General features: G+C 34.2%; 1 protein-coding gene across 1 annotated transcript; it reads left to right on the forward strand.

The window, feature by feature from the left end:
- The first annotated feature begins 892 nt into the window (after positions 1 to 892).
- On the forward strand, positions 893 to 15,777 carry LOC145635796 (conserved oligomeric Golgi complex subunit 3-like). Its single transcript, XM_081687154.1, has 25 exons — positions 893 to 1,113; positions 1,334 to 1,417; positions 1,518 to 1,625; positions 2,119 to 2,163; positions 2,245 to 2,319; positions 2,442 to 2,537; positions 2,622 to 2,699; positions 4,590 to 4,675; positions 5,257 to 5,323; positions 5,432 to 5,494; positions 5,580 to 5,681; positions 6,243 to 6,347; positions 6,436 to 6,528; positions 9,130 to 9,218; positions 10,357 to 10,576; positions 10,745 to 10,831; positions 11,602 to 11,718; positions 11,831 to 11,863; positions 12,023 to 12,109; positions 12,197 to 12,259; positions 12,743 to 12,859; positions 13,806 to 13,898; positions 14,060 to 14,185; positions 14,765 to 14,865; positions 15,290 to 15,777. Exons 1-25 carry the CDS (start codon positions 1,030 to 1,032, stop codon positions 15,417 to 15,419), a joined length of 2,349 nt encoding a protein of 782 aa, XP_081543280.1. The 5' UTR covers positions 893 to 1,029; the 3' UTR covers positions 15,420 to 15,777.
- Positions 15,778 to 16,195: the final 418 nt, after the last annotated feature.

The raw sequence follows: 16,195 nt of genomic DNA on the forward strand, positions 1-16,195 counted from the left end.
ACGACATAACACAACATAGTGACATGTGAGAGTAGGATGCACCTAACATGTCATTTTGCAAAAAAATCAATAGAGCAACATGATGACCTTTAGCGATTGATTTTGTAAAGATTTGTTTGTACTCCCTTTGTTTTTTAAATACTTGCTTCATTTCTATTTTTTGCACTATTCATTTGTCCTACTTTGACTAATGTTTGTGATTTATACATAAGAAAAAAAAAGTCTTGTGGGTATTTGTTGGAATCGTCTAAATGAATAAATTATTTTCATTGTTAGAATTTTTATTTATTGATGATTAATAATATAATTGATCAAAGATTTGCATCGGCACGCATGCCCAAGAAAAATGGAGCAAGTATTTAAAAACGGAGGGAGTATCGTCTTTTCCAAAATTTTGGCATGACATGACATTCCAGGCAGTGAGTGGTTTCGTAGGGATGTGTTTGTGTCACCTTTTTTAACATTTTGGAATGACATAATGTGATACAAGTGAGTGGGCACACCTATAAGTCGGGTTTAGTCAATCCCAAAACACATGACACAACCCACAATCATCTTTAGATATTCCGTATCAATAACAATCATCGGGCAAATCATATTCTTCCGCTCAATCATCTTTATACCTCACCCTATCATTTCATTAGCAAGTATTTTAATAACGATTTGGTAACACCAATTAACCAAAAAAATATATAGGTCTGGTAATACCTGACTCGACCGACCCGAACCAACAAAAACCGATTCGAGAAACATCTAATTCAGCTTTCGACTGGTATAACTAGAGTAACTTACTCCGTAGCATAACTCAATTTTGACGTAGACTCGACCAAATCTCATCGACCCCGACACGAACACCCGAATTAACGCCTCTACACTACACTTATCTCCCTAAGGCCAAAGTAAATGTCCAATTAGCCCCCTTTACGCCATACCAGATCCAAAGTAAAGTCCCAAGTCTCTCTTCTCTGAAACAACTACCACAGTGATCAAATCAAATTACTGCACTCGAAGAAGACGACTCCACCAACAATGGTGGCTCCCAAGAACTCCTCTCCTCTCCCCAAATCTGGCGCAGTTTCCAAGGGCTACAACTTCGCTTCCACTTGGGAACAGGTCTCTCTTTCTTTCTCCTCTCAATTTTACTTTCAATCATTGCATTGCTTTGATTTGATTTTAATTAGGGTTTATCATTGCTTGTTATTTGATCAATTTTCATCAATCTTGCAATGCTGATTTGGTTTATTGAATGAATTAGGTTTAATTTCCGATCCGAATTTTTTTTTTCCCTGGAATTTTGTTGATGTTCTGAGTTTAATTTTTGTGATCAATTCAGAATGCTCCATTGACAGAGCAACAACAATCCGCAATCGTTGCATTGTCTCATGCTGTTGCCGAGCGTCCCTTTCCTCCCAATTTGGTACCTTTCGTTTATTTCTGTATTTTGATTTCGTGGTGATTTTGGTGGTGGTGGTGGTTTAGTTTCGAGTGTCGGAATTGAGTAATTGTCTGTCTTATAGGCGCAGGATCGAGTACCGGGGCAGGGACATGGTTTATCTGTTAGTACGCCGGACAGTGTTGCTGATAACTCTGCTGCTATTGAGGCTGTTTTGGTTAACACAAATCAGGTGATCAGTTTGTTTTGATCATGGCTTTGAAACTTTTAATCAGTATCTTTATTACAGTTGCGTTTTGGACGTACTACTTAAACATGGATTTTTATATATCTATCTTGCTATCATTGCAATATGATTCAAATGGTAGGAAAGAATTAATTTGACATATCAACACTAGTGGATTGAGTAATGGTTGATACACATGCATAAATGTTATGTTATTATCTGTTAGAATTGTCAATATTTCATACACGCTGTTACAATTTGAGGTTAATTTATGGTGATATTATTATAATTGTGATGAAATAATGTGAAATTACCTTTTGGCATGTCTAAAGGTGGATGTTCATACATCAATCTTTTTTGCAGTGTTCATTTCTTTCTTTGTTTTAATCATTTATGTATGTCATACAAAGTATTTAGGATTTCGAAGCTGTAAGTCTCAAAATTTAGACACAGCCATTAGCTGAAAGCTTGTTTCTATGTCTGTCCTTTTGTGCTGCAGTTTTATAAATGGTTCACAGACCTTGAAGCTGCCATGAAGTCAGAGGTCAGTCATTGTGTAATGTTGATACACTGGTTATATGTGCTCATGATACTTGGATATTTCTCTGATTATTTCTTTTTTTAGACAGAGGAAAAGTACAGACATTATGTAGATACTCTGATACAGCGTATTCAAACTTGTGATGATATACTTCGCCAGGTTGATATGCATTTTTATCATTTTGACCTTCAAGTCCATTGGGTGGCTTTGTGATACAGATTTGGTTATCAGCTAATATCTTCCCCTTGCATGATATGCAACTTTGGCTATATTTGATGCAGGTGGATGATACCCTTGAATTGTTCAATGAGCTACAATATCAACATCAAGCAGTGGCAACTAAGACTAAAACCCTTCACGATGCATGTGATAGATTGGTATTTTCTCAATCTCTTAATTCCTTAAAATGGGAAGGCTACTTCCATCTCTTTAACTTGGGTTTTTATCTTCTTTTTTTGCAGCTAATTGAAAAGCAGAGATTGATTGAATTTGCGGATGCTCTTCGGAGTAAGCTTAGTTACTTTGATGAATTGGAGAATGTAAGCATACACTATACTTTTTCATCAACAAAAAAGGCCCAGCCCATAAAATTATGGTGTTTCATGTCCAAGACTAATTGTTAGTTATATTAAAAGAGAAACAATTTCAAAGTGCTAGTGGCATTTCTATTGTTTATCTCATTTTGAGACCTATGCAAGCAATGGTAATCTATTATGTAACATGTATATTGCTCGTTGATGTGGCTATGCCTGTATTCTTTTGGCGAAGTGTTTCGCTGCTGTTTATATACTAACTCTGTTTCTATTTACTTGACTAACATTCATATAAAGGAAATGTCATATTACTTGACCCACACTATAATGGACGGTTTATAACTGCAAACTCACATACTTACCCTTAATTACCTCATTTGTCCTAGGGTTAATAGACCCCAAATTCCCAACCTCTTCAACCTTTCTTTATAAAACAGCCACCACTAGGTTCATCAAAGCCATCACCTTCCCTTCCGTACAACCGCCACCCTTACTGAAAATCACCACCCATACACTGATGCGCCTACGTACCCTTAACTTATGCACCCTCAAACAAAAATCACCAACTCACCTCCATTTTCACCGATTCGCCACCCCGAACTCGTTCGGATCCTGCCGCCCTCACCAATACCACTGCCCTCTACACCAATTTTCACTTTTAACCCGTCAAAATTTTCCATCCTTAAAAAAAAATAACATCCCTTTGCACAATCTTCCGTCTTTATGACCCTAGCTCACCTAAATCACTTGTCCACTAAAAAGCGTCACCTTCTAATTTGAAAACCACCATCACCGTCATAGATGAAAACCCTAACTTTAATTTTTCTCTCTTCCCTTCTAACCACCAGATCTACAACCCACCATTCTACTCTTAAGGGCCTTACTAATAATATAAAATGGGTCATCTGGGCTATGCAATCAGGGAGACATTAAGATACATTAAGAGATGAAAAAGCTAGTTTGGTTTATAATTTGGATAACATTTAAATCTGAAGATAGTTTTAAAAAATTTGATTAGCTTGGCTCTCACAAAAGCTAAATAAGTACTTGTAAATCAAGATATAACTGTCTGTAATTTCCTGATTTCCTCCATATACTTCTCTCTTCGATTCCTAATATTTGTAACCACCATTCAATCTTCTTTCACTTCTCCTTTGTCTCAATACACATAGTACTCTTTCTCTTTGGGGCAGTTCATAGTGTCATGCCAATAAATTTTCCAAACTACTAACGGTGTTGAGGTTATCCCGCACAAATCTTAAGAGTACCATGTGAACATCGATTTCTCCCTCCGTTTTTTTTTTTTTTTTTTCATAAGCTAGAGTTACTATTTTCGTCCCTTTTTTTTATAAGCTAGAGTTATATTTTTGGAAGTCTCTTATAATTTAATAATATATATTTACCCACTAATGTCCCCACTTTTTCTTTATCATTTCTCACTCTTCCAATGGTCCCCACTCCCTCTCAGACCACTTTACTTTTCAATAAAATAATAACCTTATCTACCCCACTAACATTTTATTTTATTAAACCACCTAAAACTCGCGCAATCTCATCTCTTGCCTATAAAAAAAAACGGAGGGAGTACTTTATTTAGGCTTATTACTGTATGCACTTGCACAAAAAATATAAGGGTACTATGTAGAATATTCTCATAAATTTGAATAACATTGAGAGTTGTTTCATATAGATATGATTTTGCAGTAATTGAAATATTCCAATGCTTGTTGTATATTTATATCTTTCTTATTTGGTATTTATATGCTTTTGTGTGCTATTTTCAAGTTCTAGATGTTGATCATTTAATCTGGCATCAGAAGCTCAAAAACATAGAGACTGCATCACTCTTTTCCGAGATTTACATTTCTAATTAAATTTTTCAAATTTTGTTTTCAGATTTCAACAAGCTTCTATTCCCCTAGCATGAATGTTGGAAATCGAGACTTTCTTCCTCTGCTGAAGCGGCTGGATGAATGCATATCGTATGTTGACTAGTGGCCTGAGACATTCCTGGATTTAAAATTAATGCATGGTTAATTAATTTAGAATTTAGTCAGTATAAAATGGTCATTGATAACACCCTTTTCTTTTTTCTTTGTGGAAAAATCCAGCTTAGGAAGTGTTCTGTACTTTGCATTATACAATATTCTTTTATATATAAAAAAAAGGTATAAAAATACAATTATAAGTAATACAGTTTGATCTATTTAATTAATGGGATGTAGTAGATGAAGAAAGTAATCTATTAAAAATAGTTATTTAGTTCGTAGAATATATTGCTGTCATAAATGCTTTTAGAGAATTATAAAATAAAATTATAATTTGCATTTTTAGAAAATAAAAAGTGGGTTTAGGAAACCCTCCAAAATACTCCATTATAATATATAGATGTATATGTATCTACTGCCACCCTTTTTGAGAAAATTGGGTTTCTAATATCTCTTAGTTGCTTTCTGAGTGTTGACTATGTTTCTAAGAGTGCTGTATTTTTCTTACTGGTCTTTGCTGCTGCCTTTTGGATGTTGTAGTGTATAAATTTTTATGCTTGAATTCTGAATTTTAGGTACGTTGAGAGCAATCCCCAATATGCAGAGTCTAGTGTGTACTTGGTCAAATTCCGACAGCTCCAGGTAGTAATGACTCATACTTTTTGTGTACGATACTAAGAATGCAATTCTTCTATCAAGATTAAGGTCAGGTTTCAAATATAATTTTCTTCTCTTTGATGTTGACTACAGTCACGAGCCTTGAATGCGATAAGGTCTCATGTCCAGTCAGTCCTCAAAAATGCATCATCTCAGGTGATTATCAGCAATATATTATTGTTGTGTTTGCTCTTACTGTTAAAGTTAGAAAATTCTGTGATTTTTAAGTTGTCTTGATTAGGTTCATGAAGCAATAAGGAATATTGGTGGCAGTAAACCAGCATTTTCTGAAGGTGTAGAGGCATCTGTTATATATGTCCGTTTCAAGGCTGCTGCAAGTGAGGTAGTTTTCTTGATAACTGCTGTGACTTGTGAGATTATTTCTGGGGTGTGGCTATGGGGATAATTCACTAGAAAGTTACTTTATGAAGTTTTGAAGTGTATCAGAAACGGAAAATCTGGTCTTGAATTATTCAATTTTGCTTTTTTCATCATCTGGAAAGAAACAAACATATAATTTCTTCCGTCCCTAAACAAAAAGCCACATTGATTAGAGAATTGAGTTAAATTACCATGATTATCTGTAATAAATTGTAATCCCTCCATTCTTGAATACTTGACTGGCCTATGTGTCAATGCATAAGTTTGTCCATAAATATATGCTTTTATGCATTAATTAAAAAAAATAATCAAAAAATTGTTTTTTGAAAATTTACATTGAGACTAGTTCAACAATATAGTACATATCTACAGATTATTTTATATATTTGTAAAAAATAGAATTAAAGTAATACATGAATAGTCTAAAGGATTTGTCATTGTTGTTCTGCTGCTGCTGTTTGGTCTAAAATAGAGCTGTTTGGTCATTGCTTACCTTTTCAAATCATAATTGGAAACTGTGCAGCTCAAGCTTGTGCTTGAAGAAATCGAAAGCAGATCATCACGGAAAGAGTACTCCCAGCTCCTTATCGAATGCCACAAGGTGTACAGCGAGCAGCGGCTTTCATTGGTTAGTTTGAGTTGTCTCCGGTGTTTATTTTTTAATTTTTTTTTTTTTTTACACTCACCTGCAATACTTAATTTGCAAATTCTCTCAGCTAAAAGGCATTGTGCAGCAGCGAATATCTGACTTTTCTAAGAAAGAGGCATTGCCATCATTGACTCGGTCTGGGTGTGCATACTTGGCACAGGTGATTGTACTATTTGAGACTAGTTATAATACGGAGAACTTTGGTTCACATTGTTACTTTGTTTTTAATTTTAAATCTCAATGCATTGTCTCTACTATTCCTTCTTCCTTAATTTGGAGCTTTATCAACAACTTAGGGGAACTTTTTTGATTTAAAAAGTTAATACTCAAGACCTTTTCATATCTTTAAATTTGTAAATTCTGAATGTGTACAGCCTATTTGAAGGGAAAGATTTCTTAACCCACCTTACTAGCATGAAAGTTAAAAAGAAATTCTATGTAAAAGATAAGCCCTTTAAATATTCGTATTGGATTCTGAATCTAACAACTGTTTTAAGCAAATTACTACCTCTGTTCCATAATGTCCGTTTTTTTAATGGTTGCCACAAGAATTAAGGCAATGGAGAGAGTGTGTTAAAAGATGGGTAGGTGTGAAAAAATTGTGGATAAAGTAAGAAAGAGAGGGTGTGTACAAAGTTGGGTGAATGTAAAAAAAAAAAAGGCGGCTGGAGTAAAGAGAGGGTTAGGGGAAAGGTTTTAATAGTTTTAGGTGAGAGGGATATGATTAAGAGGGGATTTCTGAAAATGTAATAAAGTAGATATGTAAGAAAAATACGAAATGGATAAAACCAGAATATGTCCAGAACATTATGAAGTGGAGAAAGTATAACCCTAATTTGCTGTAGAAAAAAGAGAAAAACAACATAAAGATTACAATGAAGGTTTTACTTAGCATTATTTTGTCTCATCCTCTATCCTTTTTTCTTTTCTATAGGATGTTTGACCTCAAATGTGAAAGTAAGATAGTAAGAAAAGTGCATGACTCAGGCATCTCTGACTATGACTGGGCTCTAATAAATGTTTATAATCATCTACCTTCACTGAGAGAATGTTTTTGTGGCCAATATTATTAACAAGATTGTCAAAATTGTAAGGGCAACCCTATAATATTTCATGGAATGTTCTTTACACTTAAGTTTATGCATTTTGTAGATCGTAGGAATGGGGGGTGAAGATGCTCGTCACACAAAAGGTTTTGATAAGGTTCAGAAATCTATGTGGATATTTTAATATTGCTAGAATTTGGCTGGGAAGAAGGCCGAGTATCAGATTCGCTTTTTAGCATCTGAATTCAGTTTTTTTTTTTTTTTTTTTTTTTTTTTTTTTTTGGGTGCGCTGTTTTGAGAGACTTCCCTGTTTTATAAATGAGGATGGTGCGCTGCTTTGAGAGACTTCCTTGTTTTATAAATGAGGATGGTGCGTTTAATTTTTGCTGTGAAGTGAGAGCATTTATTTCAGATGTGGATCTAAATACAAAGATGTCTTGTTTGGTAGTTTGGGATGAAATTATTTTGAGTGTCCCGATAAATCATAAATTGGGAAATTCCTATGAACATGGGTGACATCAATTTGAGGATTATGTTTTCTCATACCATCATTTTTACTACACCAGCATTTCAGCTGTGGAATGCTAAATACAAAGGTGCCATAGTTGGTAGTTTGGGATGAAAATATGTTGCAAGTGTCCCTATAAGTCATAAAAGGGGAAATCTTTATGAACTTGGGTGACGTCAATTTCAGGATTATGTTGTCTGGGGATTATGCTTTCTGTACCATCATTTTACTATACATTGGATCGTAGGAATGTAGGACTATAGGAAGTTAGCTGTACATATTGCAATACAACTGGAATTGACAAATAATAATTATTTTGCTTCTTCTGGGAATGTTAATGGATTTATTTACCTTCTAATCTGAGGGTGTCTAACTGCAACTGATAAAGGGCCCTGATGCTAGTAATTGATCTTTTCCCTTCAGTCCATTAAACCCTGCACTAAATGAAAGTAGCCCGGATTTACTTCATGCAAAATAATTAAAGCAAGACCTGCCTATTTTAGTTACTCTAATTAGGATTGACTACTTAATTCACTCCAGCCTCCAGTAGCTTGGGTCAGCAAAATTTGACCACAGTTTTTCTCTCACAAAGTATGTAAATTATGTGAATTTAACCTTTTTTTTTTGTTCGTATACAAGTATTGTACTACGTAGTAATTACTAACAATACAAAATCAAACTCGTCCCTAATACCATTCGATTCATCCAAAGGTAGCTGCAGCGGATGACCAGTGGCTGTAGTTGCCATCAGTTATGGAGGAGGGTGGCATAGGTGAGTCATGGTTGTTGTGGCATGGTGGTGATGCAATGTTGTCTAAGCTCAGCTATACAATTTACGATAGAGAGAAAAGAGGAAGGGAGAATTAAAGGAATGAAGTATACTGGAGATAAAATGATTGTTGTAATTTTGAGGATTTTTTTAGTGATTGAGGAATTTTGTAGTTATATTTGATATTTCCAAGCTTACAACTATGATGTCATTACTAATCTCACACCAAGTAAAAGTGAGTCTCCATTGACAAAAGAGGCACATTCATACTTTTAACTTTCACTTGTAGACTTGGATGGTGGGATCCTTATAGTTTTACTTGCACATTGAAAAAGCTGCCAGTGGATGTGCCCAATTTATCGTCTTTTGCTAATTTCAATATGGTAAAAAATGCTTATCATATACTATTTACAAAGACACATCAAATTGTTATTGCAGGTTTATCAGCTTGAACACCAATTATTTAGTCATTTTTTCCCAGCTTCTTCAGAGGATGTTGCAAGTTTGGCTCCTTTGATAGATCCTTTGTGAGTTACTATTGCTTCTTTTGCTCATTTGGATTTTGGTTACATATATTTAATTTGCCAAAAGAGGTTTGAGTGTGCACCTTCATATACTAGTGAATTGTGATGTACTCACTATTTTATTATGTTTATTACATATAGTTGATTGAATCTCATGCTTTTTTTATGCACAAATAGTGGTAAATTGGTAATTTGGTAATAGTGCATCAATTTGACCGGCATTTAGTTTTTGAAAGCTGAATTTAATGCATTATAAAATATAGTGTTAGTGGGGTTTGGGAATAGGTGGGTAATAGTTTGTTAAAGAATAAGAGATGTGAGAGGAGAGAATAATATTTTAAAAAATGGTAATTGTGGGGACCTTGTGAGGAGAGAGATATAATAATAAGTAAATAAACTACGTGTCCAAAAAAGGAAGTGATGCACATAAAAAAAAATAAAATAAAATAAAAAAAAATAAAAAAAAAAACCTGAATATTTAGGTAAGTGATGCAATTTGAAAAAACAGAGTGAGTAGGAATGACTAAAAAACTCTCTTGGTAATTAAATAATGTTTGTGGGATTAACAATTTGTAAACTTTCTATAAGTACCTTTTAATTATTATCATATTCGCACACTATATTTTCATAAAAATCTAACTTTATATATCTACCTTTTTTAACAAGTATTTATTCTCTAATACTTAAATATGTCAATGCTCTTATTGGCAATCTACATACTTAAATAGCTATTAGCTAACAATTTTTTACCACACACTTATATACAATCAGCTAATATGGTACTACACAACCAGCTTCAGCTATCAGATATTCTGACTTGTGAAAACTTATTAGTACAATGACCTTGCAGTATTTAACACCATTGGTTGGATATAGAGCAGTCTAGACTTCAGATGTAATGTAGTCTCTTCTCAAACTTGATTGGGACCAGTAGAGAGATTGCTTTCTGTAGCTACCAATTGGAGATCCTAATTAGTGATCAACTATGAAGATTAGCCGGATAGAATATTAAGACACTATATCCTTATATGAAGAGGCTTTTCATTTCTTAGCTTAGTATCACTACTTCTAGGAAATTTGTTTTTTTAATACTCCATTTTCCTTTTCCCATATTGACATTGCTCCTCAACTGGAATTGCAGGTGCACTTACTTGTATGATACTCTACGCCCAAAGTTTATTCATGAAACAAATATCGATTTTCTCTGTGAACTTGTTGATGTACTGAAAGTCGAGGTCCTTGGAGAGCAGCTCAGTAGACGGAGTGAATCATTAGCTGGTCTGCGGCCAACTTTCGAAAGAATTTTGGCTGATGTACATGAGCGACTAACATTTCGTGCTCGGACTCATATCCGCGATGAAGTGAGTATTATACTCAATTTTGTTACCTGAACGGCTCTCTATTGAAATTTGCCGTTGGCCCATATATTTCAGTGTTGCTATTTGTTCCTGAGTTATTTGCTTTATGTGTATGTGTAACCTTCGTATCTTACTGAAGTTTTCTTTTTCATCTTCTTTCTCTGCATCTAGATAGCAAATTATTACCCTCTCAATGAAGACTTGGATTACCCTGCAAAACTGGAACAATCTTCTGAGGTTAAAGAGGAAGCTCAAACTGTAAGTTAGTTGAATATTAGTTAATTATTATTTGTATGATGGAGATAAGTGCATTCGTTTCATATATCTTGAACAAAAATTTGTTTAATATGTTTCTCCTCAACTCAAATTTGTAATTGTTTTCAATTGTATTATTTTGAATGAACAAGCTGCTCAATGTTTGCAATATGATGGTCAAATGGCCTTCTCTATCTTAATTGCTGAGGTGTTTAACTATAAATGGGAATTCACATTGTTTGTTTAAGCTTATTGGGGTTCTATTTTCAAGTTTACACCATACTACCTCCATGTTTTATTCAGCGCTGTTGACTTTCACGCTTTCCAATGTAAAACTATGCTCACTGATATCTTTAATTATCAATTAAAAGTTTGAAAGTTGATATTTTTGAAAAATGTGTGTTGTATTGAATCAAACAAGATCAAATATAGCTATGTTTTTCTTTCCATTTCAATCACCATCTATGGCTGAAGTGGAGTATGTGAATTGTGCAAAGATACAAAATGCATAGATTAAAAATAAGGCAGAGGGAATACAGTAGTACACATGCTTCATACTGGAAAGTGGAAACTCTCTATGTTGATACCTGATTGGAAAAATATAATGTATTTTATGTGAATATGTTACACATGACAGACATATAGCATTTATCTAGACACATGCATGAAAAGAGATATAATCATATGAGTGCACATATGCGGCACACAATGTTTGTGATACCTTCCAAGAGCCAGGATTTATAATTTTTATCAATACCCCAATTTAATTGCAGAGTGAAGAGAATCAAGATGTCTTCAGATCCTGGTACCCGCCCTTGGAAAAAACTCTCTCACTGCTGTCAAAGCTTTATCGATGTTTAGAACCAGGCGTTTTCACTGGTCTAGCTCAGGTATTTAGTGACCAGGCAACAAAGTATACCTTTCTTTTATTTAAGATTTATAGATGTAGGCATGTAGCCTTGTTAATTTGCTAGCCAACTCACAAAATTTATCTTTTTTCAGGAAACAGTGGAAGTCTGCTCCTTGTCCATTCAAGTAAGTGCCTTTATCCAGATGACATACTCTAGAAAGTCTTACTGATATTTTGTGAGTGTGAGAGATTGACATCTATGTTTGTAGGTAAAGTTTGATGTAGTATATTGAATTTCCTGATGAGCGTGTGGTCTTTACTTATTTTAAAATATGTTTCTACAGAAAGCAAGTAAACTCATATCGCAGAGGTCGTCACCAATGGATGGGCAACTTTTTCTGATAAAGCATCTTCTAATTTTGAGAGAGCAGGTTGAACTTTTGTCTTCTGTATTTGGTTGGTAACTAGTCTTGTTATGTGCAGTAAATAGTGACTAACTTCGAATTGTATTGCTGCAGATTGCGCCTTTTGATATTGAATTTTCAGTCACACATAAGGAGCTTGATTTTTCTCATTTGCTGGTTAGTTGGCTGATACTTTCAGATTTTTAAAAAAACTATATTTTTTCTGGAGGGATTTTTTTTTTTTTTTGGGGGGGGGGGGGGGGGGTTTAAGGAAGGTCAAATTTAGAGCTGATTTATTATCAAATCTTGGTTACCACTCCCAAGTCATTGCCAACTAAGCTAGCTCAAAATCATTATGTTGACCGTCTTTTTGTTGGCAGACTATTGCTTTGATCACTAGTTAATTTGAATTTTGAAAGCAATGAGTTGTAAGAGACTTTTTGAAGTTTAAACTTGGGAAAAATCTTGTTACTTTTGATTCTTGAACTCCTATGTGTACCAATTTCAAATGACATATGCCAGTCATCTTCTATATTCAAATTATCTTTTTATAGACGCTGTGATAGTTATTACAATATTGAGAATGAAAGAGGTTTGTGAGTCTATTATTTGTCAAACAGAAGGCTGCAAATAGAATAATGCTGTCCATTTTGATGTCAGGACCATCTTCGACGACTTCTCGGAGGGCAAGCCTCTCTGTTTGATTGGTCAAGATCATCATCTTTGGCTAGAACTTTTTCTCCTCGGGTTCTGGAAAGTCAAGTAGATGCTAAGAAGGTATGTGATATCAATTCCTTGGCCTTGATTGATTATCCATTTATACGTTGTCTTATTGCTTATATGTGGAGCTGGCTATGAAATTTGGCATACATATTGTGAAATGATAATACTAACCTTCCACTCCCAGCATGATAACAGGAATGCAATCTTACACCTAACTATTCAACTGTAGTCGGGAGCCTTGTTTTGGTATTTGCAATGGAAAAATTTAGGAAAAGGTTTAAGAAATTTAGAGTAGATATTGTTACATTCAAAGGAGTAGTTAAATATTGCAATTAGTCTTAGAAGTAGCAACTGCAGCAACAGAGGTCTCTGTGTGTAATGAAGAGAGAATACTATTTTTCGGGATAGTTACTGATTCGATTATTTCAAAGTTTGCCATGGATTATTTTTATTAACAATATTTGGACTACAACTTAGCAAGGATTATTGCTACTAGTTTCTTTTTCTTGCTAGGCATGACCATTGTTTGACCACTTGATTAGTTTGTCCTGGTTGGGGGAGAGGGTTTTGGTTGAGCTTAATTTTTGTGCCTTTTTTTTAAATTTTTTTCTTTATCATTTTCTAGTTAATGTTAAACCTTATACTCCCTCCGTCCCTAAAAGAATGACCCTTATGGCCTAAATCTAGCCCCAAAATGATCATCCCATTTGCATTAAAATACTCTCCAAATTGCAACTATATTTGTGCAAAGTTAGCTTTTCCATGTAAATTTTGCTTTTCTATGTAATTTTATTACTTTCTCTCTTTAGTTTTTTGCAAACCCTATGTGAATTACATTTTCCAATGTACTTTTACTACTATCTTTTTCACTTTCTTAATACCTGTGAATTTTGCCCACAAGGGTCATTCACTCATTCTTTTAGGGACGAAGGGAGTAGTACACTAGTATATGGATATGTAATTACTCTAACACATCATAATTGGGACAATCTTCTCACAGGATTTGGAGAAAATTCTTAAAGCCACTTGTGAAGAATTTATAATGTCAGTGACAAAGCTTATAGTGGATCCACTGCTTTCATTTGTGGCCAAGGTTTGTCTTGGAATTCATGAGCTTTATATATGCTTCTCTTATTTGCCAGTGGAAAATTCTCCCCACCCTCGTTTCAAATATGCTACAGACCAGCAGGGACTGGAAGAAGAGTTAGTTTATAATTTTATATCAACTTTTAGAACTTTGCCTTCTCTTTGTAGGTCACAGCTGTGAAAGCCACAATATCTTCAGGCAGTCAAAATCAAAAACTCGAGACTGTCAGGGCAAAACCTCTTAAGGAGCAAGCTTTTGCAACTCCAGAGAAGGTGTCTGAATTACTTCAGAAGGTAGTTTGGTGTTCTCTCTCTCTCTCTCTCTCTCTCTCTCTCTCTCTCTCTCATGATCAGGTATATGTAGAAACATCTATTTTCTAGAGTTTTGATTTTTGCTTTTTTGTCATGACAGAGATTAATTTTGTTGACTAAAATATTCCCTAATACAGAGCATATGTAAGCCTTATTAAAGATAACGCAACTCATTGCCCTTTGCTGACTTACCAGGCTCCCTTTCAGCATCTCTTTTCTGTCTATTCTCTCATGTGGCATCATGGGTTTCTTTTCTTCTGTTGCTGCTTTCTTGTGTAGTGCAGATGCTAGAGCTTTTAAATTGGTTTTGGGCCTGTAATAATAAAACTACTTATCTTGATTAATAGCCACAGAGAGAGCCCCATATATGCTGTATATATGCTGTGTCCCTCTTCACTCAAACTTCTACCTATACCGCTACCCAAAAATTAATTAGTTATCGTATCAAAAACTCGAATTCCTAGCTATATCTGTATTCAAGAGGGTAATGACTTAATTACCTAATCATAGGTATTACTGGTTGCCACTTGGGTAATAATTTGATTACCTAATCATCTGCAGGTTAACTCTACAATACAGCAAGAGCTACCAAGTGTGATAGGGAAGATGAAGTTGTATCTCCTGAATCCATCAACAAGGACAATATTATTCAAGCCAATAAAGTAAGATTTTTGATGTGTTTTTTTTCTTACCTTTTCCATTCTACCTGCAAGGAACCTGCTAATAAAGAAATCTGTGTTTCAACAAAAAAAGAAAATATTCCAAAAAAAAAAGGAAAAAAGAAAAAAAAAAACCTGTGAATCCTGTAAACATGCAGTTTGCTGTTATTTTATACTTTTTGTCAGTTTTGCATTCTTCATATGAAAAATCCTTTATGTAAAGATGTGAGCCAATTACATGCGAATTCCTATCCCCAAATTGGGTGGGAGCCTCTTGCATTGGGTTTTCCAATCTACTCTTGATAATCGTTCTGTCTTGTGAGTGTTCCCTGCTTCTTCAGGAGTGAAAGATTTGTGTCTCCTACTGACTGTATTTTCCTGTTCTAGACAACGAATTGATTATTTTCTACAAATGACTCTTATGTAGGACAAATATTTTGGAAGCTCATACCCAAGTGCAATCACTTGTAAAATCAGAATACTCAGCAGAAGAGATAGAGAGCATCAATGTGGTTTCTATAGAGGATTTACAGGCGCAACTTGATAGCCTACTCTAGATTTGGCAGGAGCACGTATAAAGCAAAGCCATTTACTTCAAGTGTTAGGAATTGTTCATATTAAATCTATACAAGAAACTATATTCACAAGAGTGATGATTCATTTGCTCACAGATAGTATACGTATTTAGAATTCAACTATAGGTTTGTAGATGTTTTTAACTTCTCATTATTTGTTTTTCCTTTGTATTATTCATTAGTTATACCAACAACACACAATTTTCGTAAGCCCCAAATTCTTTTTATTGGATCTTAAGTTTCATTGTACGAGTAATTTTTTTTTAAAGAAGTATTCATTGTAATTAATTTTGAATAACCAATTTTGAAAAGCCAAACAATCAGCTGAACTTAAGCTCAATTTTGCTTTTTATTGTTTACTACATCTAATCATCTAGACTTGCTAATCACTTAGCATAAGAGCGAATAATACTGGAATGTTGTCAGTCCACATTGTTGGTTGGTTAGCAAATTTTGTAGGTAATCACTTTAGAATAACATGTACTTTTGTAACAAACTCATACTCAGAAACAAAATATACTAGTATGTGAAAGTGGCTGATAAGCTACTTATTATAGATTATATAGAAGTTTTTTTTTTTTTTTTTTTTTGAGGGAAGATGATATATAAATCTTAGCTAATTAACTAAACAACAAACAAATAATAACGGAAGATATAACACAATACAAATGCAATAATGAAAGTCAAGTATAGACTACAAATAAATACATTGTTTTGAGTAGTATAGTACTCTCAAAACTTTATTCGCATCTTTAAAT

Source organism: Chenopodium album, chromosome 6 (assembly GCF_948465745.1).
Source record: "Chenopodium album chromosome 6, dcCheAlbu1.1, whole genome shotgun sequence".
NCBI classification, from domain to species: domain Eukaryota; kingdom Viridiplantae; phylum Streptophyta; class Magnoliopsida; order Caryophyllales; family Amaranthaceae; genus Chenopodium; species Chenopodium album.